The sequence below is a fragment of the Epinephelus fuscoguttatus genome, linkage group LG14, assembly GCF_011397635.1.
Source record: "Epinephelus fuscoguttatus linkage group LG14, E.fuscoguttatus.final_Chr_v1".
Lineage (NCBI taxonomy): Eukaryota > Metazoa > Chordata > Actinopteri > Perciformes > Serranidae > Epinephelus > Epinephelus fuscoguttatus.
The window spans coordinates 9746329-9767067 of NC_064765.1; the positions used below are offsets into that span (position 1 = coordinate 9746329).

General features: G+C 40.6%; 1 protein-coding gene across 1 annotated transcript; it reads right to left on the reverse strand.

Moving 5' to 3' along the window:
* Window positions 1-2690: 2690 nt before the first annotated feature.
* pygl (phosphorylase, glycogen, liver) lies at window positions 2691-19831 on the reverse strand. Its single transcript, XM_049595923.1, has 20 exons — window positions 19519-19831; window positions 18711-18812; window positions 18519-18597; window positions 17968-18071; window positions 17091-17222; window positions 15785-15896; window positions 15456-15538; window positions 15188-15325; window positions 14202-14294; window positions 13720-13866; window positions 13450-13613; window positions 11731-11845; window positions 11400-11501; window positions 10772-10919; window positions 8558-8616; window positions 8300-8441; window positions 7923-8130; window positions 7704-7838; window positions 4896-4962; window positions 2691-4110 (listed from the first exon to the last, which is right to left on the reverse strand). Exons 1-20 carry the CDS (start codon window positions 19759-19761, stop codon window positions 3922-3924), a joined length of 2562 nt encoding a protein of 853 aa, XP_049451880.1. The 5' UTR covers window positions 19762-19831; the 3' UTR covers window positions 2691-3921.
* Between the last annotated feature and the right edge of the window lie 908 nt (window positions 19832-20739).

Genomic DNA, 20739 nt, shown 5'->3' on the forward strand with positions numbered 1-20739 from the left:
ATGAAGTCAACAGAGATTGGAATCTGTTGTGGGACATCACATCAGAAACAGGGGTGTACCGTGTGTCTGTCTCCCAATACATACAGATTCCAGACATTTGCATTAGGCCCATCTTCAGGTACATGCCAAGCATCTTCTCAATTTCTTTATTATTGGTGGTACATTCAAATAATACTGTCTGGCTGGCCTATTATGCTCTCTACTTATCATACTAAAAGGAACACATGCATCCCCCCAGAGCACTTACAGGTTCACATATTCAAGACCATTCGCACCTGTCCCTGAACAATGCAACAGGCATCCCCCCAACAAATCCAGAACATTCAGAACCTGTTTTTCGATCTCCTAATGCTACAAACTGCTGCTTGGGCAACACTGAGAAAAACAGCTCAGGATCATTTATAAGTTAAAAAACAAACAAAAAACTACAAAGATACAGGGAGTTTCAAATACTGCTATAGATGCTGGAGTTTCAAATACCCCATACAATTTATTCATGTGTTTAATTATGGTCTAAGCTAAACTAAGTAAAAATTTAACAGAAAAGCACATTTAGAGCTTAGTTACAATGAATCATCTAATACTTTAAATTTCTACTACATTTTTTTTCAATCTGTGACCATGTGCAGTGACCTTATGTAATGTGTAAGGAGCACGGGCTATTTTGACTACCACACTGACCCAACGTTGTAGAATCACAACATAGACATAACAAGCTATAAATCAAATTTGATGAATGTTTTCCAAAATAACTAAATATGTACATGTTCTAGACATTGTAATAAACACAAAAAAATATTTGAGGAATTTTACTTACTTTAATTCTGACAAATCCAGTCATGCAAAAAAAGGAGATGAGCTCAACGGGAAGTTTGCAGGTAGAGTGAGTTCATGGCCAGATGACCAGACCTATAAACATTTCTTCTATCCATTAGCATTGTGAGGACAAACAATAGGATCCATTAACTATGTAAATGTGGTCTTGAGAAAAAAAAACATTTGCAGGCCTTTTTTTAGAATTGTTAAAAGTGATGTTGTAAATTTGCAACAGTGGATTTTACAGGGTTAAATTTGTCACAAAATGTGTGTTTGTGGTGCGAGACAAAAACAGTGATTCAACATGTTACATTAGTTTCTATTTTAACACAGACAAAATTATATAAATCACAGTGACGCAGGTTATTATCTTTCCTCAGCAAAGTTTTATTGACACAGACACATACAAATTTCCTGCCTGGAGGATACACAGGCGTTGTCACACAGTAGATGAAGCAGGAATGTGACTTACAATTTGGTTTAGTTCAGTGCTCAGTTACTGACATTCTACTGCACTTACTTCCACAGTTTCTATACACTTAAAAATACTGAAAAATCTATAAAAGATCAAATGAATTACTCACTAACATAATATATTGTGTGAACAGCAACATGGGTAAAGAGCTAAGAGGACAGTCTCATTTGCACTAATGGATTTTGTGGAGGAAATAACAAATGCAATATAAAAGAAAGAATATGCAATAGGAAAATTTCTAGAAAGAAAAAAAGCATTTGACAATGTTGACCATGAATTATTATTAAATAAATTAAAAACAAATGAGATAAGCATGAGAGGGTTAGCACTACCTGGACAATAGGGACCAGTATGTCCAAATAAATAACTTCAAATCACAACTACTAAATATTACTTATGGAGTTCCCCAGGGCTCCATATTGGGACCATTGTTGTTTATCTTAAATTATATAATTGATATATGTGAGGTCTCCAAGATACTGAAAACAACATTATTTACAGATGATACTGATTTATTTTGTTGTGGTAAGGACTTGGAACAACATTTGGATACAGCAGGGAAATAAAGGAAAATGCCAAAGAGCTATTTTAATTCTAACAAACTAATATGCTAACACTGAATTTAAATAAAATGAAATTTATAATATTTGGGAATCATTTAACTAACACAAACAAGAACCTCATGATAAATGAAGTAGAAACCGAAAGAGTGTCCAAAAATTTTTTTTTTTAACTCTAATAGACAATAAACTATTATAATAACTAATAAACTACTATTATATAAAGTCAAAGATCTTCTAAATTAAACGTCATCTTATACTGTTTCTTTATACAACCCCAATTCCCCAAAAGCTGGGATGCTGTGTAAAACTGAAATAAAAACAGAATGTAATGCCTTGCAAATCTTTTTGACCTATTTTTTAATTGAATACAGTCCAAAGACACTCATTCTGAATTTGATGCCCAAAAAGTTGGGATAGGGGCATGTTTATCACTGTGTTACAACACCTTTTCTTTTAACAACACTCACTCAGTAAGTGTTTGGTACCTGAAGACACTAATTGTTGATGTTTTTAAAGAGAATTTCTGTCACATTCTTGCTTGATATGCAACTTCAGCTGCTAAACATACCTGGGTCTCCGCTGATGTATTTTGCACCTCATAATGCGCCACACATTTACAATGGTAGACCAGTCTGGACTACAGGTGGTTTACCTGTGGAACATGTTAACAGGTGTTTTTTTGAGCATTGTACAACTTTCAGTCTTTTGTTGCGTCTGTCTCAACATGTTTGGAACATGTTTCAGAAATCAAACTCAGAATGAGCTTATATCTACGAAAAACAGTGATTGTTATCAAATATCTTGTATCTAATCAATGAAATACAGGTCAAAAAAGATTTGCAAATCTTTGCATTCTGTTTTTAATAACGTTTTACACAGTGCCCCAACTTTTTTGGAATCAGGGTTTTAGTCCCATATATAACTTACTGTTTGGAAGTGGCCGGAAATACATAGAAATCAAACACAAATCCAATCTTCATTCTTCACAAAAAGAGCAATAAGAACTGTAAACAAAAGCACTTACAGAGAACCAATAAACCCACTCTTTATCAAATTTAAAGCACTAAAATTCAAAGATCTGGTCGACTTCAAAAACAGTTCAAATCACGAACAGAGCAAAAATCAAATATTACCTAATAGTATCCAGAAGTTGTTTCAAATGAGACAGTTTACATGATTTGAGAGGAATTTATGTGTTCAAAAACAATTAGTGAGGCCTGAATATCATTGCGTTACAATCAAGGTGTTTGACAGTTTAATTTATTGATGATCAGAGAGGGGAACTGGTGTCGTAAGGTAGGGTCCATAATAAAAGTAGTAAAGTATACACCAATCAGCCAAAACATTAAAACCACTGACAGGTGACGTGAACAACACTGATCATCTTGTTACAATGCAATGTTCTGTTGGGAAACCTAGGGTTCTGACTCATGTGGTTTCCACCTGACGCACTCCACCCACCAAAACACCAGTGCAGACCAGGTACCCCCCCTTATGGCAGCAGCACTCCCAAGTACCAGTGCCCGCCCCCCCCCCCAGCATGACAGTGTGATGCCACACCATGAAAACTGCTCAGCAATGACTTGAGGAATGTGACAAAGAGCTCAAGGTGTCAAACTGGCCTCCAGATTCCCTGTATCCCAATCTGATCAAACATCTGTGGTATGTACTTGTCCCCCACCTCACAACTCACAGGACTCAAAAAAGCTCTTTTTCCATTTCTCAGATCATTCCTGAGCGGTTTTTGTGGTGTGGCATGGTGCATTGTCCTGCCCGGGGGGCCATTTGAATTCACAAACGACAACAATAAATGTGGTCTCTGCACTGACACTTGGTTTAATGTGTTTGTTGATGCTAAAGGTCTGTAACAGACAATTCTGTGATGCAAATTCTTTGACTCAGGTAGTTTGACAGTAAAAAGTGTTACGAAAATGAAAACGTGCAGATGTCATTTTTGAGACACCCACAGTTCTTGAAAAAGTTCAGACTTGAAGGTTAAGAGCACAAGGAAAGAAAACAGTAAATGATCTGTAAACATAAAGGCAGCCCCTCGGTTGTGAAACAGCCTCACATTTTCTTCAGAGCTCTGGCTGTTTCTTCGATGGCCTCCCTCGGCTCACTTGGAGGAGGGATCTTCAGGTCGGTCGGCTCGACGCCCCACACCTCGGTGGCGTATTCTGTGATGGTTCTGTCGCTGGAGAACTTTCCTGTGGCAGCGATGTTCCTAATCACCTTCTTTGTCCACTCCTTTGGGTTCTTTTGAAGAAAAATAAAACATTCATATTGCACTGTATTTTTGCCTCTGTAGCTTTGCTATCCTTGCGATAATTGTGATACTTATTATATTTTTTTATTCTTGCTTGACCATTTTAGACTTGTTACTTGTCGTTTCTTTTGACAGTCACTTCTTCTATACCTTTCTCAAAGTTCTCAATGATATTATTTTTTAATGTTATATCATACTATTATAAAAGAAAAACAAAAAGAAAGAAGAGAATTAAGTTAAAGAAAACAAAACAAAATCAGAAAAAGAAGATAAAAGGAAAGCAAGGCAAAGTAAAAACAAGTAAAAACAAATGAAAAGTAAAACAGCAAAAGTAAAAGAATGAAAAAGGAAAAAGAAAACAAAAAAATCTGTGGACAAAAGTAAAACAAAACAAAGAAAAGAAAGCAAATTAACAGAAAAAAGGTAAACGGAAAATAAATTACAACAAAACAAAAAGGGAAAAGTAAACAAAGTGAATGGAAACAGAAAAAAAAGGAAAAGCACAAAAATAAAGTAAAAAACAAAAAAGGAAAAATATAAATAAAGTACAATGAAACAAAAGAAAAGAAAACAAAAAAAGAAAACAAAAAATCTGTAGACCAAAGTACAACAAAACAAAGAAAAGACAAAAGACAGCACATAAAAAGAAAAATTAAAAGGAAAAAAAAGAAACAAAGTAAAACAAAAACAAAAAAGTAGTGAATGACATAAGCGCTGCACAACTAAAAGCCAGCTGTAAACAAACAGGCCACTCGTCTGTTGGAGGAAATGTTACCTGGTAGAGCTTGCTGACTTTCTCTTGGCATTTCGTGTAGTCCTCATAGTCTGCAAACACTTTGAAACTGAAGAGAGACACAAAATAATAAATACATGAAGTCTGACAAGTTGAACTCAACAGAAAAGTCAGACAGTGTACAGAAGATTAGAAGACAGCCATCATGACAAGAACCGCTACGAAAGACTTATTGTTGTCATTACAGTATCAGTCGATCGGTGACCTCTGCTTCCCACATAAAATACACTTAACAAAATTTTAATGCAACACTTGTTTTTGCTCCCACTTTTCACAGGTTTCAGCTAAAGACCTTAGAATTTTTATACACTTAAATAGATATATTTCTCTCAAACTGTGGTTCACAAATTTGTTAAAATCCATGTTAGAGAACACTTCTCCTTTTCCAAGATAATCCATCCACCTGACAGGTGTGGCAAATCAAGATGCTGATGAAACAGCATCATCAGTACACAGGTGTGCCTTGAGGTTTGTCACAGTGAAAGGACGCTCTATGATGTGCAGTTTGATCTGTTGCCTTCAACTGAATGTTCATTTATCCACCACAAGATGTCTCCAATGTTGTTCCCCTGAATTTGGCAGTATATCCAACTGGCCTCACAAACACTAACCACACCAGCTGAGGTCTGTTACATCTTCTTCACCTGCAAGATCATTTGAGGCCTGCCTCCTGAACAGCTGATGCAACACATGGTTTGCACAACCAAAGAATTTCTGCACACACCGTCACAAACCGTCTCAGTGAAGCTCATCAGCATGCTCATCATCCTCACCAAACAGACTGCAGTTTGTTGTTGTAACCGTTGTGAGGCTGGTTAGGAGGACTGCCAAAATCACCAAACGACACTGGAGATATCTTGTGCTAGTGAATGAACTTTCAGGTCACGGGCAACAGCTCTTGCAGACATTACTGCAGTCAGCATGCTGATGACATGCACCCTTAAAACTTAGGACACACACCTGTGTAGTGATGATGCTGTTTAATCAGTGTCTTGATGCCACACCTGCTGAACCTTGTTTTAAACATCCTGAAGGATGTAAAACACATGCAAAGCTGCTGTTTGTTCAAGGTTTCTTTATTAGTACCCAACGGTAAATTTGTTATGCAAACAGCAACTTTTGTGGATTTCTTGTTTGCTTTTAACACGATCCAGTCCCACATTTTAGTCAACAAATTTACTAATAATTTAGATTTTGATATTGTGGGCTGGATCCTTGATTTTCTAACTTCCAGAATGCAAAGTGTGAGGGTGAATTAATGCATGTTGGGGGAACTGACATCATCCACTGGGTTTCCCCAAGGCTGCGTTCTTTCCCCTCTCCTCTACACTCTGTATACCGAAAACTGCTGCAGCAAGCACAACAACAGATTCATTTTAAAATTTGTGTTGTGCAAAAAAAGCAAGCAACATCTTTCTTGCCCAAAGAAACTGTTTAAGTTTCACATTGACAAGTCTCTTCTGATCCTGTTTTACAGATCTTATATTGAATCTGTCTTGACCTTCTCTCTTCTCTGCTGGTTTGTGAATCTCAACATCAAGTTCAAAAATGCACTAGGTAGCAAAGTGAAAACAAGCAGCAAGATGTTAGGAGTTCAGCAGAGTGTGTTATCTGTCCTGTTTCATCAACAGATAGGAAGGAAGGAATCCTTTGACAGCTCCCAACCCCTCCTTCTCCAAGTTACAGTTTTTGCCTTCTGGCTCTTGGATCAGATTTCCCTTTGTTAAGAGTACAAGTTCTCCTTCATTTCTACTGCTATTTGTCATTTGAATGCAGGGCAGTGGAGGAGTCAAACTCGGGGTGTTTTCACATATAAAACAAACTGAACTCAGTCCTCTTAAAGTGCACCAAAAACTGGACCAACAGTAAAGTGACTCAGTTAATGTATACTGATGTAGTTTTGTTTTTACTTTGACGTGGCACTGCAATGCAGTTATGAAGCCCCTCACTCTCACATGAACTTAAAATTGGATGTATTCTACATTCCACATCTGGAGACGTGCAGTATCTTCCATGAACCAAACTACTCCTCGTCTTGCGTCCTTGCAAGCGTTACAGGCTGACATGGTTTAGTCTGTTTTTTTCAAGCGTCCCGGTGCAATAGCATGTGATCCAGAGGGCTAAATACAATGGCAAAGAGCAACAACCTGGAGCACTTTGTGTTCACAGTGCACAGGTTAAGGGAGCAGCACTGTGGCGGGAGGTGGAGTGATCACATACGCGCAAAAAATGCTGAGTCACCACTCTGAGTCTGCTCAGAGGGCTGTGTGAAGTGTGAAAACACCCTAAGTACTGATGCTACTCCTGGCTGGTTGTAACTCTTGTTATGATCATGTGAGAAGTAATGGTGATGATGTCGATGAAGAGGTTGATGTTGATACTGATGGTTGTTGTTGATGACCACTGTTGTTTCAGATCACTGTATTTGGTTCCCTCCACCTCCACGCGTTTGTTGAGTATTAATATTCTTATGTGTTCTCATGTGTCTTTTTTATGTATGATTTTACTTCGTGTGCAACTAATTGCCCTCTAGGGACAAAATAAAGTTGAAGTTGACCTGTCAGGTCAATGGATTATCTTGGAAAAGGAGAGATGCTCGCTTACATGTATTTTAACAAACGTATAAACACAATTTGAGAGAAATATATCTCTTGAGTGCATAAAAAGTTTTGGATCTTTGCCTTAAACCTGTAAAAAATGGGAACAAAAACAAAAGTGTTTTGGAGCCTTGGAGGTATTATTAAATAACTTAGTAACTTGAACTGGAACTAGAATGTGAGTGTTGCTTACCGATCATATTTAAAGAGCATTTCAGTGAGGTCTTTGAAAAGATCTGGATTTTTAGGGCTGAAGAATCCACTGGTGATCTGGTCCATCACTTGTTTCAGTTCTGGGATATTCTTGTAGTACGACATGGCATCGTATCTGTAAAAAGACAAAAGTTAGTATTGTTTTAAAGACATGAAAAAGAGCTATAAAAACCTAAGTGTAAGCGAACCCCTCCTTCACCCCTTTTTGTCCATTTCAGCCACGTCCTCCACCCTCATGCCGAAGATGAACAGGTTGTCCTCTCCAGCCTCCTCGGCCATCTCCACGTTGGCTCCGTCCATGGTGCCGATGGTCAGAGCTCCGTTCAACATGAACTTCATGTTTCCTGTTCCTGAGGCTTCAGTGCCGGCGGTGGAGATCTGCTCGGACAGATCTGTGGCAGGGATCACTGAGGAAGAGCACATCATTCTGGTGAACTACCCTAAAATATCCCTCCAAAATAAGTCATACAATATAATCAAACTCTTCATGTCAGAATTCTGCACATGCACTTGTGTGATTTTTTGTACAGTAATTCTTAAAAGGGACAACACCGTGTGATTGTGTCTGAACGATACCTTTCTCTGCTAGAGAGACCCTGTAGTTCTCCAGGAAGATGACCTTCAGCTTGCTTCCAATCACAGGGTCGTTATTCACCACATCAGCCACAGCAGTGATCAGCCTGATGATCAGCTTCGCCATGTGATACCCAGGAGCAGCCTGCAGTGGGCGACAGAGGACAGACTTACTATAAAAATAAAACATTACACCACTGTTGGCCTGTGTTTATTGGATATCATCTGCTGTTTGTCACATCTGCTGTCGCTGATCTATACCTTTCCTCCGATGATCACCGTTCGTGGTACAAAAGGTGCATTGGGTCTCATTCTGATGCCTGATGACAAAAACAGACACAAAAAAATAGGAACACATTACAATTTTGTCAGGTTTCTGCATTGACCACAAGTTGGTCAGAGAACTGATTTAAACACTTGATGTGCCTGCTAATTTTTCATAAAGCCAGTACAAAAAAAATAAATAAATAAAAACAGGAAGCTGCAAGTTGCACAACACATTTTATATATGTTTTATATTATTTGTTTTTAGCCATGCTGCTGGTGTGGCTCTCAGGATGGAAATGGTCTACAGAGGATAAGACTTTTCCTCTAGCACCACCTGCTGGTTGATATTTGTGGTTTTGAGTAAAATGTCTTGACAACTGTCAGATGGATAGCTACAAAAATTAGCATGGACATTCATGTTCTCCTCAGGGAGACACTAACTTTGGGAAGGCTTAAAGCGACAATTCACCCCAAAATCAAAAATCAATCTAGACTGTTTTGGTGTGAGTTGCAGAGTGTTGGAGATATCGACCATAGAGATGTCTGCCTTCTCTCTAATATAATGGCATTCAGCTTTTGGTGACCTAAAAAGTACATTTAAAAAAAGTCAACAGCAATGTCTCTTTCCAGAAATCATGACGTAGTTACTCAAGATAATCCACAGACCTTGTTGTGAGCAGTTTCATGTAGGAACTATTTTCTTTCTACCAAACTACACTCACCAACTGTATCACCGCACAGAAGGAATTGTGCATCTACTGCTAGCTCGCCTAGCACCACTGAGCTAGCTAATGTTACAGCTTAATGTTTACATCTCAATCTGTCACAAACCTTTCATCCATAGGTAGATGCCAGCATCATCCTACGTGGTGCAATGTATTCTCATAGAATGGTTCGTACAATAGCCTATGAATTAGCGCCCCACAAATAATGTTACGTCCTTAACGTACACCTACGTAATCAACGTAAGGTTACTGAGGTTGGGTTCAGGAAAGGAAAGCTGATGAGGGTGTATCTTAAAATGACTCAAAGTTCACACAGTTCTGGACATGCGACTTCAGGGTAAGGTCTGCATTTTTGTTACCCATCCACCACCCCAACCTTCCCTCTTAGAAGACCATTCGGGACTGCTTCTTAATTTACTCCAGTCTACACTCTGATCACGTGATTGCAGCCCTTTAAAATACGTGGGATATGTACGATTTAGAGGAAAACATACGAAGAGCATGTGAAAACACCCTGTGTGGTGATACAGTTGGTGGATGTAGTTCTGCAGAGAGAAAACAGTTCCTACATGAAACTGCTCACAACAAGGTCTGTGGATTATCTTGAGTAACCAGGTCATGATTTCTGGAAAGAGACATTGCTGTTGAGTTTTTTAAATTTAAATTTTTTTGGTCACCAAAAGCTGAGTGCCATCTAGTTCTATTATATTAGAGAGAAGGCAGACATCTCTATGGCCGATACTTCCAACACTCACACCAAAACAATCTAGACTGATAAACAGCACTACAGGTAAGAGGGGACTTTTGAGGGGATTTTTTTATTTTGGGGTGAACTGTTCCTTTAACATCTCATTTGGCTACATCATCAGGTTTAATATTTTTATGACCAAATACCTTCAAAAGTAATGACACCTCCATCAGCCTCAGCTGTGCATTGTCCTTGTTACTGTTAGCAAATGTTTGCACGCTAACACGCTAAACTAAACGCTGCAAACATCACCTGCTTTACATTAGCTTGTTAGCATGCTAATGTTAGGATTTAGCTGTGCAGAGCTGCTAGCATGGCTGTCGCCTCTTGTTATGAGATGCATTTGTTCTTAGTAATTTATGTCTTCTTCTTTTGGTCTTTTAAGCAATTAAAAGACAATTAATTTACATTTTTTATGAGATGTACTATAGACTTAAATGGCATATTTGCTTGGAGTATCCCAGGGTTTATATGCAGGGAAAGTCAGCATTTAAGTTGCACAGATCAGACGTGATTTCCTGTTAATCACACTATGATACACATGAGAAAGTTCCCACACTTGATATAAAAGGCAGCTCCCTCTCATTCTTAGTGTCTGTTGTAACATGCTCGGTGGTCGGCTGGCAATCTTCCACATCAGGACATGTCAGACTTTGTGATGTAACTCAGCACTCACAGAATCTTGTGGGCACTTGTGAAACACTCTGGCATTTAGTAATGAATGCTTTCACATACGGTTGTACATGGTGATGATGTGCAGGCAGTTGAGGAGCTGGCGCTTGTACTCGTGGATTCTCTTCACGTGGACATCAAACATGGAGGACGGGTTGATTTTCACTCTGTACTCTTTCTCCAGGTACTGGGCGAATTTCACCTTGTTGTCCTGAGAGAAAAGCGTAAGTACGTGACCTGACAACAAACAAGTTGTTCATTGAGGGAACACTGAACATTGCTAAATCGCAGGTGGGGCCTGTCTGGACACGTACTGGCTTTAAGGCTGTAGAAGGCAATGCTGCAATGCACGAATAAATCAGATGGTAATGTCTCTCCCTGCAATAATGTGTCTGAGAGATGGATTTACTGCACACAGAAATAGGGTAAAAGTTGACACTTTTCATGTTGAAAAAAATTGATTAATGTTGCAACAGGACATTTAGAGGAAAGCCACCACTTTGCATTCATGGCAACATCATGCAATCATTTGTGTAACATGAAAACAGGAACCACTATGCCATGAAATACTTACTTTATTTAAGCAATTAAACTACTCTCATGTCATAGCATAAAATGGGAATCCTCAAGTGAAGTAAAAGTACCTTAAAATTATACTTCAGTACAACACAGGGAAAATGTACCTATTTACCTGTTTGACTTTAGAGATGTCACGGATGAGGGCAGCGTCATCAACAAAGTCATTCAGCTTCTGCAGCTGGCTGAGGTCCTTCACATAATCCTCCCCAATGACCTGAGAGAGACGTTAAAGGTCACAATAAAATGTGTGCAAAAAAAACTGACAGTGTTTACTACACTCCATCTCATATAACACGGGCTGTAAAACACTCAGGAGAGAACACGAGGGCCAAGTGTCGCTCACATGACAGCTGGGGAATATACTGTTGAGGATTCAGGAGTCTTCATCGCTCGCTACTACATCTCGACACTTGATCATTTATTTATTTATCGCTCAAACAAACCTCGGCGATGAGCTCAGCCAGTCCAGGGTTGCAGAGCAGCAGCCAGCGTCTGGGAGTGATGCCGTTGGTTTTGTTCTGAAACTTGCTTGATTCTAGGTCACTGAAATCACGGAATCTGTGGAGGAAAAATGGGAAATGCTTAATTGGGTCTGTCGGTGACAAAATAATGAGAATGCAATTTTGTTTTGCAGATTTTTGATTTTCTTTTAAACCTCACTCACTGGCCACTTTATTAGGTACACCTGTTCAACTGCTCATCAACACATATAGCTAATCAGCCAATCACATGGCAGCAACTCAATGCATTTAGACATAGAGACATGGTGAAGACGACCTGCTTAAGTTCAAACTGAGCATCGGAATGGGGAAGAAAGGTGATTTAAGTGACTTTGAACGTGGCATGGTTGTTGGTGCTGGTCTGAGTATTTCAGAAACTGCTGATCTACTGGAATTTTCACACACAACCATCTGTAGGGTTTACAGAGGATGGTCTGAAAAAGACAAAACGTCCAGTGAGCCAAAATGCCTTGTTGATGCCAGAGGTAAGAGGAGAATGGCCAGACTGGTTCAAGATGATAGAAAGGCAACAGGAAGTCAAATAACCACTGGTTACAACCAAGGTGTGGAGAAGACCATCTCTGAACCAACACCTTGTCCAACCTTGAAGCAGATGGGCTACAGCAGCAGAAGACCACACCAGGTGCCACTCCTGTCAGCTAACAACAGGAAACTGAGGCTACAGTTCACACAGGCTCACCAAAACTGGACAATAGAAGATTGGAAAAACGTTGCCTGGTCTGATGAGTCTGGATTTCTGCTACCACATTCAGATGGTAGGGTCAGAATTTGGTGTAAACAACATGAAAGCATGGATCCTGCCTTGTATCAACGGTTCAGGCTGCTGCTGATGGTGTAATGGTGTGGGGGATATTTTCTTGGCACACTTTGGGCCCCTTAGTACCAACTGAGCATGGTTTAAACACCACAGCCTACCTGAGTATTGTTACTGACCATGTCCATCCCTTTATGACCACAGTGTACCCATCTTCTGATGGCTACTTCCAACAGGATAATGCACCATGTCACAAAGCTCACATCATCTCAAACTGGTTTCTTGAACATGACAATGAGGTCACTGTACTCCAATGGCCTCCACAGTCACCAGATCTCAGTCCAATAGAGCCCCTTTGGGATGTGGTGGAACGGGAGATTCACATCATGGATGTGCAGCCGACAAATCTGCAGCAACTGTGTGATGTCATCACGTCAATATGGACCAAAATCTCTGAGGAATGTTTCCAGCACCTTGTTGAATCTATGACACCACGAATTAAGGCAGTTCTCAAGGCAACAGGGGTCCCACCTGGTACTAGCACGGTGTACCTAATAAAGCGGCCAGTGAGTGTATGTGCAATGTGTAGTAAATGCACTTAAAAACTGACTTATCAACACACTTGATTATTATTTGATAATAAGTGCAGTCATTGTTCAGAGTGTGTAACAGAGATGATTCAACCCAGTGATTTTCTGTGAGGACACGCTTATGTGGTGTTTAGCAACTTTTTGTTTAGTGGTCTGAGCTATCTTTGCTTCGCTCTGCTGCCGTTTACTGCTGTTTCTTTGTAATTTGTTGTGTAAAAATGTTCACTTTCTCATGACCAGTGGAGCTGCAGCCTGCTCTTACTTGTGTACATTTTGAAGGCGTGTGTGATGTCTTACACTTCATTCTTGATGATTCTGGAGTGTATCTCAGCGACTCCGTTGACAGCGTGAGATCCCACGATGCACAGGTGAGCCATGTTCACCCTCTTGCCCCCGTCTTCCTCAATCAGAGACATCTTCCTCAGTTTGTCTATGTCCTTTGGGAAGAGAGCTGCGATTTTCTGCAGTAACAAAACAGACACACCTTGAGGATATCAGATTCACCTGTCACAGGTGTGTTCGGTCAATGAAACACAATCTTTTTGCAGTCTGAGCCGCCGTACGTACGTCGAGGTGGGCCTGGTTGATCTGGTAGATGATCTGCAGGTGTCTGGGCAGGAGAGTCTCCAGCAGCTCCACAGGCCAGCGCTCCAGAGCCTCGGGGAGGACTGTGTGGTTGGTGTAGGCGAAAGTGCGCCTGGTGAGGTCCCAGGCCTGCAGAGGAGGAGGAGAGGGGGAGTTTTCTCCAATTAAAAATCACATTTGAGCGTTGCAACTACTTGCAACCTAATCTAAGTCTAAATCTCTCCTGCTTTCTTGCCCGTCTTCCCTCCATATCTGTATATGCACATCACAAATCATCTACAAACTGTTGTTTGGACCTGGCTGACAACTTTCCCAGCTGCACATGAACATTACGCAACACAGGAATATCTCTTTCATTTATCATGCTCTGTGGTTTTAACCTCCTTTGTGTTACTTGCTATGATTGCCTAAGTTAATCCTGTTGCACCTGAGTCACTCTCATCGACCAAATCTGACTCACTCACCGTGTCCCAGTCGAGTTTCTCAATGTCCACAAAGATCCTCATCAACTCGGGGATGGCCATGGCCGGATGAGTGTCATTCAACTGGATGGCGACCTGGAAAACATGACATTCTGTACTGACACATCCATCTCACTGAGCTGACCTCCTATAACTGTTTCTGATTAACAGGAGAGTAAAGAAGCAGCTGTGAAACACTGACAAGAGAAACATTGGGCTGCAGGTGCTTTATATCTGTAATTACTTTTGAATTAGAGACAAATTGCTTTAGATCTGCCTCTGCACACAATATTATATCTGCAGGGTTTCTCACTTGGCAAAGATTTCTCACTTGGTAACACTGTGTCTCCTGTTGCTGTAATGCAATGTAATGGAATTCAGGCCAAAAGCAGAGCAAACATCACATTGCTGTTGATGGTAATGCATTATGTCTTCAGCACGTTTCTGTTGGTTCTCTGTTTTACCCTTTTTTTCCCCACACCTAAAATCAGGAAGATGAGCTTTGCCACAACTTTGTATGCAAAGATCTTGTCAAGATCTTGTTGCAATAGCCTGATAATCTTTGGCCATGATGAGGTTAAGAAAAGAAGTGTTTCCCTCGAACAGTACAGCTCAGTTCAGTACACTTCTTTTCCATTTCCACTGTGAAAAGTTGTGGATGGTACTAATAGAACCGTACTGTACCGTCCCCATATTTGGTTCCCCCTCTGTTGGGGTACCTAGCACACAGATCTGGTACTAAAAGGTGGAGCTGTGAACACTGCAGTCTGATTGGTCAGTAGAGGACGGTCACTCTGCTCAGGGCTGAGTTGTGGCTGGTTTTGAGGCTCATGTAACCACTGTTCATACTGTAGAGAGTTTTATTAGTAAACTGTGACTATAAAATGAAATGATGTTTTGCTGCCTCTCACAGCAGCTGGAGTCTGAGAAAGTGTTTGGTGGAAACAGGGCTTAACATCAAACAATAAATTACTGATTTTGAAGCTTACTTTGTCTGGGAAGCTCTCGAAGGAGGTTCGGCCAGGGCAGCCCTTCTTAGTGGTCTTGAAGCGGCGGATGATGTCTTGGAGTGTGGCCGCCACAACAAAGTACTCCTGCTTCAGACGAAGTTCTTTTCCTTCAAAGAACTAGAACATACAGGAAGGAACAGATTATCAGTGTGTTGAACACTAGAGAAGAAATTAGACTTTTCCTGAGGAGGAAGATGATTTTGTGATGCAAGAAAACATGTGACCAACGACAAAATATTAAACTTACATTGTCATTAGGGTAGAGGACACGGGAGATATTCTCGGCCAGATTTCTGTCCAGAACAGCCTGGATGTAATCTCCAACATTAACTACAGACAGGTGAAGTGCATTGAGTTAAAGTGATACCGTATACATGTTATATCACAGAGTAATCCAGAGTCAAAGATTAAACCCTGCAGGAGAAGAAACTGCAGCATTTTGCAACACAGACACCTTTATGCAAGATGCCAGTGTTGCAGCAGTTTCCTCTTTATCTCTGTAAGTGTCTCTGTTGAAAACTTAAAGGAAATGCAGAGACTGTTTTGCAAACATTGGTTTTACATTTCAGCACTCACAGTCTCTCAAGTTAAAGTCGTTGGGGGCACGAGCGGACCACAGCCTCATGGTGTTTACAGTGTTGTTCATGTAGCCGGGGATGGGCGTGTCGTAGGGCATCGCCAAAACAACCTGCATACATAAAAGTGACAACAGTGCGTCAGCAGAAAGACAGGGCAGACTGAAAGTCTGTAATCTTACCCAGGGGAAGGTTTAGAGACTGACAATGGGGTGAAAAAAAGAGAGTAAGAATGTGTTATACTCACATCTAAAGCCCTGGGCCTCGTAACAATAAGTACATAAACTATTCTTAAACATTTTAACACATAATATCAATAAATAGCTGTTTATATATCCATTTGTAACTCTATAAAGCCAGGGACCTGTCATCATACAACAGGCCCCTGGACGCAGACATGTAAAATGTGGCTGTTTTGCATCTTAGTCATCGTTTTAAAACCTTTTTAGTCATTGTTTTGCATCTCTTTGTGGTCACTTTGAGTCTCTTTGTAGTTGTTCTGAGTCTCTTTGCAGTGTTTTGTTTTTCTGAAAACGCTGTGTGCCTCTCTCTTTGGTAATTTTGCATCTCTTTGTAGTCCTTTAGAGTCTCTTTGTAGTCTTTTTGTCTCTCTTTGTCTCTCTTTGTAGTTGTTTTGCAAGTCTTTACAGTCAGTTTGTGCCTTTATGTGGTGATTTTAAGTGTCTTGTAGTTGTTTTCTGTCTGTGGTTATTTGGAGTCTCTTTGTAGTTGTTCTGTGTCTCTTTGCATTTTGGTTTTCTGAAGAGTCACATCTCTGTGGTAATTTTGTTTTTTGTGGTTGTTTCAAGTCACTTTGCCTCATTTTCTGTCGCTTTTGGGTCATTTTGCATGTCTTTGTAGTTTATTTGGTGTCTCTTTGTAGTCATTTTGTATCCCTTTATTGTCATTTTATGTCTCCTTGTAGTCATTGAATCTCTTTGTCATTTTGCACCTACCGGTAGTTGTAGTAATTCTGCATCTCTTTGTAGTCCTTTAGCGTCTCTTTGTAGTCAGTCTACATCTCTTTGTTGTCATTTTGCATCTATTTGTAGTTGTTTTATGTCTCTTCATTGTCATTCTGTGTCTCTGCACCTCTTTACTGTTGTTTTGTTTCTCCCGAGACGATTTTTTTTTACAGTCACTTTATACAGATGCTCTGTTCCAGGGGCCCCTGGGCCTGTGCCTTGTAGACTTGTTCAGTAATCCATCTATAATACTAACTACCTATCACCCACTGACTACTATGGGAGAGCCACCCCTGGTTATGCCCAGCAGTGCTTCCTGTAATCTAAACACATCTTCAGTACCTGAGTGTCGACCCATTTGGACCCGTCTCTCGTCTCCTCTACTCGTCCGTAGAAGTGAACTGGCAGCATGTACTCTGGACGTGCTTTCTCCCAGGGGTTTCCATGCCTCAGCCAATCATCTGCCTCCTCCACCTACAACAGGTCAGACAGGGCAAAGATAACAAGCTTTAATATGATATAACATGCTGGAGTAGCAGGAGTCAAAGAAGGGTGATTGAGCAAGACACTGAAGCTACCTCGTCCGACCGCTGACCTCTTTATGCAGCAGACTGAGGGGGAGAGAGGATTTCCTGTCTGTGATTGATCAAGTTGTTTTAATGTTATATCAAGTGCAATGATTAGATTAGATTATTTTCAATAAAATGCATCACCTTTCACTGCATTTACTATCCACTAGCAGCAGAGATTAAACGTATGGGTTCATCCACCCCAGTGAGGTTACACTGAGCTCCAATCCAGTTCAGAAGTACATGTTTACACTGAGGGTTTGAACAGCAAACAACCACGAGAATGCACAAGGTCAAGCGCCTTCAGTTTGGGGATTCCTTATCACAAGATACACAATATATATTTTCTTTGTTCATCTAAAACCGACCAACACCAGCTTCTGCCAGGAGCCTACACCACTGCAGTGTCTGTTAATTACTGTTAATGATTAGCTTGTGAGGTATTCTTCTGACCTAATTCATGTCTACTTTGGCCCCGGTCCACTTTGACTCCTGACGGCATGAACGTGAGCTGACAACAGAGTCCTGAATTTCAGAGTGAAAGATAAGAAAGGTTCTATGAACTGCAGTGAGAGAAACTGGAGTGTCTGTCGGGTGATGTCTCGTCAGTTTAGGTAAAATAAGACTTTAGAGTGTTCGGCTGTAGTCACCTGCCAGCCGTCTCTTATCTTCTGGTTAAAGATTCCATATTCGTATCGAATGCCATAACCATACGCTGCAAGACCCAAGGTGGCCATCGAATCCAGGAAACATGCTGTGTGCAGAAAAAACATTCATAATAGGACATTAAATCAAAATACAAACTCTGCAGAGCTGAACTGAGACACTAAATGACAGTTCATGTTGTAATGCTCGTTTACACATTCTGTTGCAACATTTCTGTGACTGCAAGTCGCTTCAAACATTCAACAGGCAGGCAGAGGTATTTGATGGACAACTGCCAAGATCAGCCTGAAATTATAATGGAGCATTGTTGTGCTGGAGATAGACTGTTCGCATGCACTGCTGACAATCCTTGAACCGTTTAAAGCCAGTGAAAGCCTTTTTTCCTGTTTCCTGTTTTCCTGCTATATTAAAAAACCCTTCCTGTCATTCTCATAAACAAATATTGAATTTCCGGGCAGGGATTAATAGTATATAGTACACGAAGCATCTTCTTCCTCTTGGTGTCCCTTTAGGTCAAACATCTGGAGCTTTTTACCTGCCAGTCTCCCCAGGCCTCCATTCCCCAGACCTGCATCCTCCTCCATCTCCTCCAGCTCCTCCATGTCCAGGCCCAGCTGCAGCAGAGGGGAACACAACAGCCCACTGTTCAGATTTTTATCAAAAATCCAGAAGTAATCACAAATAGCACAGTCATGCATGCTCTGTTTCATGTGAACTTATGTCTGACCTGGTAGATGGCTTCATCGCAGGCGTTCTGCAGCCCCAAGTTGATCATGGTGTTTTGGAGTGTCCTGCCCATGTAGAACTCCAGGGACAGATAATACACCCTCTGGACATGTGAAGAAAAAACATGTTTCTTGGCACATATCTCTATGAATCAACGTCTAACTATGAATAAATATTTGTGCTGCACTCTTGTTTGATTGTGGCTTGAACGAGCAGAAAATGCAGCGCAGAGCGGAGCAGCAAATGAATGAAGACTGGAGCAAGCAAACATTTTCCGAGCAGTGTCAACATGACGCTAAAAACAACTGCAGCTCCTGGAAACCTGGAAAGATTTACGCAACAGAAAATCATGCACAAAACTGCTCCACATAAAAATGGAAAAAGCATGTCAAAGAATATGCTCCTCAGCACAAGTTTGTGTCAGTCATCCAAGATAAACACACACCATGTCTGCAGGAAAATGAGTGAGCAGAGCATATTTTATTTTCACTTTAAGATAGAGAGTGTTTTAAGGAAGTTAAGGGAAACTTTGTGCACGTACAACACATATATTTAGCTCAGTTTCTGGACAGTCTGATGCATATATCAAACCCTAGTTTCAAGTGTGTATGACATACTTTCTTTGCTGCGTATGTTGCAAGATTTTAGTGTCACAAACATATTTAAAGCATATTTTAGACAACTGTCACCTGCATGTAGAGATGTTTTATAATGTGCTGCAGCTGAATCAAACACTGAAGTATATGTGGACTGTATATTTACAGTAGGAGGTGTGGTTTCACATTGACAGTGTAACTTCTGATCTTTACCTTTGGGTCTGCTTCATAGTAAAACTGCTGTGTCCTGATCCATCTCCCCACCAGGTGATCTCTCACAGTGTGAGCCAGGGCAAAGTAATAATCCCTGGGAGTTGCAATGTTCCTGTCTTTCACCAGGGTGAAGTGCAGGTGACGGTTGAAGCCCTTCTTCAGCTCTGCAACATTCTCCACTCCCACAATCCCCCTGATGCTGATCTGCTTGCGCTTCTCCTGGTCGGTGAGAGGTGTCGCCATGCTTGGATGAGCAGGTCTGACCTGTGCAGTGGTTTTACTGGTTGAAAGTGAAGTTGAAAGGTAAAATGGTGGCAGGTTTTCATGCAGCAGACCCCTCCTTCTGCTGCTTTTTATTGGTGAGAGCAGGGGGAGGGTGTTTCCCCTGGCCGGCCCCTGCTGGGCTGCAGAGCTGAGCACCAGGAAAAGGAGTACAGATAAGGAGGAGTGAAGGTTTTGTGGAGGCTAAGTTGATGTAAATCTCTTTTATTTGCACTCACAAGTACTTTTTTTTATCTTAAGTTCATTCAAACTGATGATAATTGTATGAAAAACAAAAGAAAAAAATATTATTCTGAGAATAAAATGAGTGTTTGTTTGTGGACTTATTAATATTTTACCTAATTTTTAGATTGAGTGCTCATTAAAAGAAGAAGTGTTCATGTTTGGGGGTTGAACAGAAGCCCAGAGTACAGTGTGTACCATCAAGGATGAGCTTTGCTGCACGTATTTTTCTCTCAGCCCTTCCTCTCCTGTTTGTTTCTCTCACTGTCAGATGAAGCAAAGAGAAACAGAAGTGTTCATGTTGTATGTTTAACATCATGTTTGGCATGTTTTTAAAGCATACTTATACAAATATTTTGATTGACGTGGTTTTTTCACATGATAGTAAGAAAAAAATCTGGAAAGGTGCCAGAAGCAGATTTAACCCGCGTAGAGCCTCAGGAAGTCCTAAGACCAGGAAATGAGACAGGATTTCACCACTCACGGTTCCCTCATCTCAAAGTCAGTGGGTTTTCTGAATGGATGTTCTGTTAAATGCCTGAAATAAAGTCTGTGGTTAACACAAGTTTGAGAGGCTTTCACATTTAGTTCTACAACATAAAATATGTCAGTATAAACCCCACTCATGATTTTGAAGCCTTTTTTGTCTTGAAAAGGGCAGTTGCTAACAAGTGGCTAAAGGAGACTGCAGAACATCATTACGCCAAACATGGTTTT

What these genes read in the sequence shown, in the direction of transcription:
- pygl (XM_049595923.1), bottom strand. Translation starts at nt 19,761, where the DNA reads ATGGCGACACCTCTCACCGACCAGGAGAAGCGCAAGCAGATCAGCATC. An exon ending in CATCATCACCATGTACAACC is followed by an intron (nt 8,617 to 10,771) that starts GTATGTGAAAGC and finishes TTTTGTCATCAG; the next exon opens with GCATCAGAATGAGACCCAAT. An exon ending in GCTGAAATGGACAAAAAGGG is followed by an intron (nt 7,839 to 7,922) that starts GTGAAGGAGGGG and finishes GTCTTTTTACAG; the next exon opens with ATACGATGCCATGTCGTACT.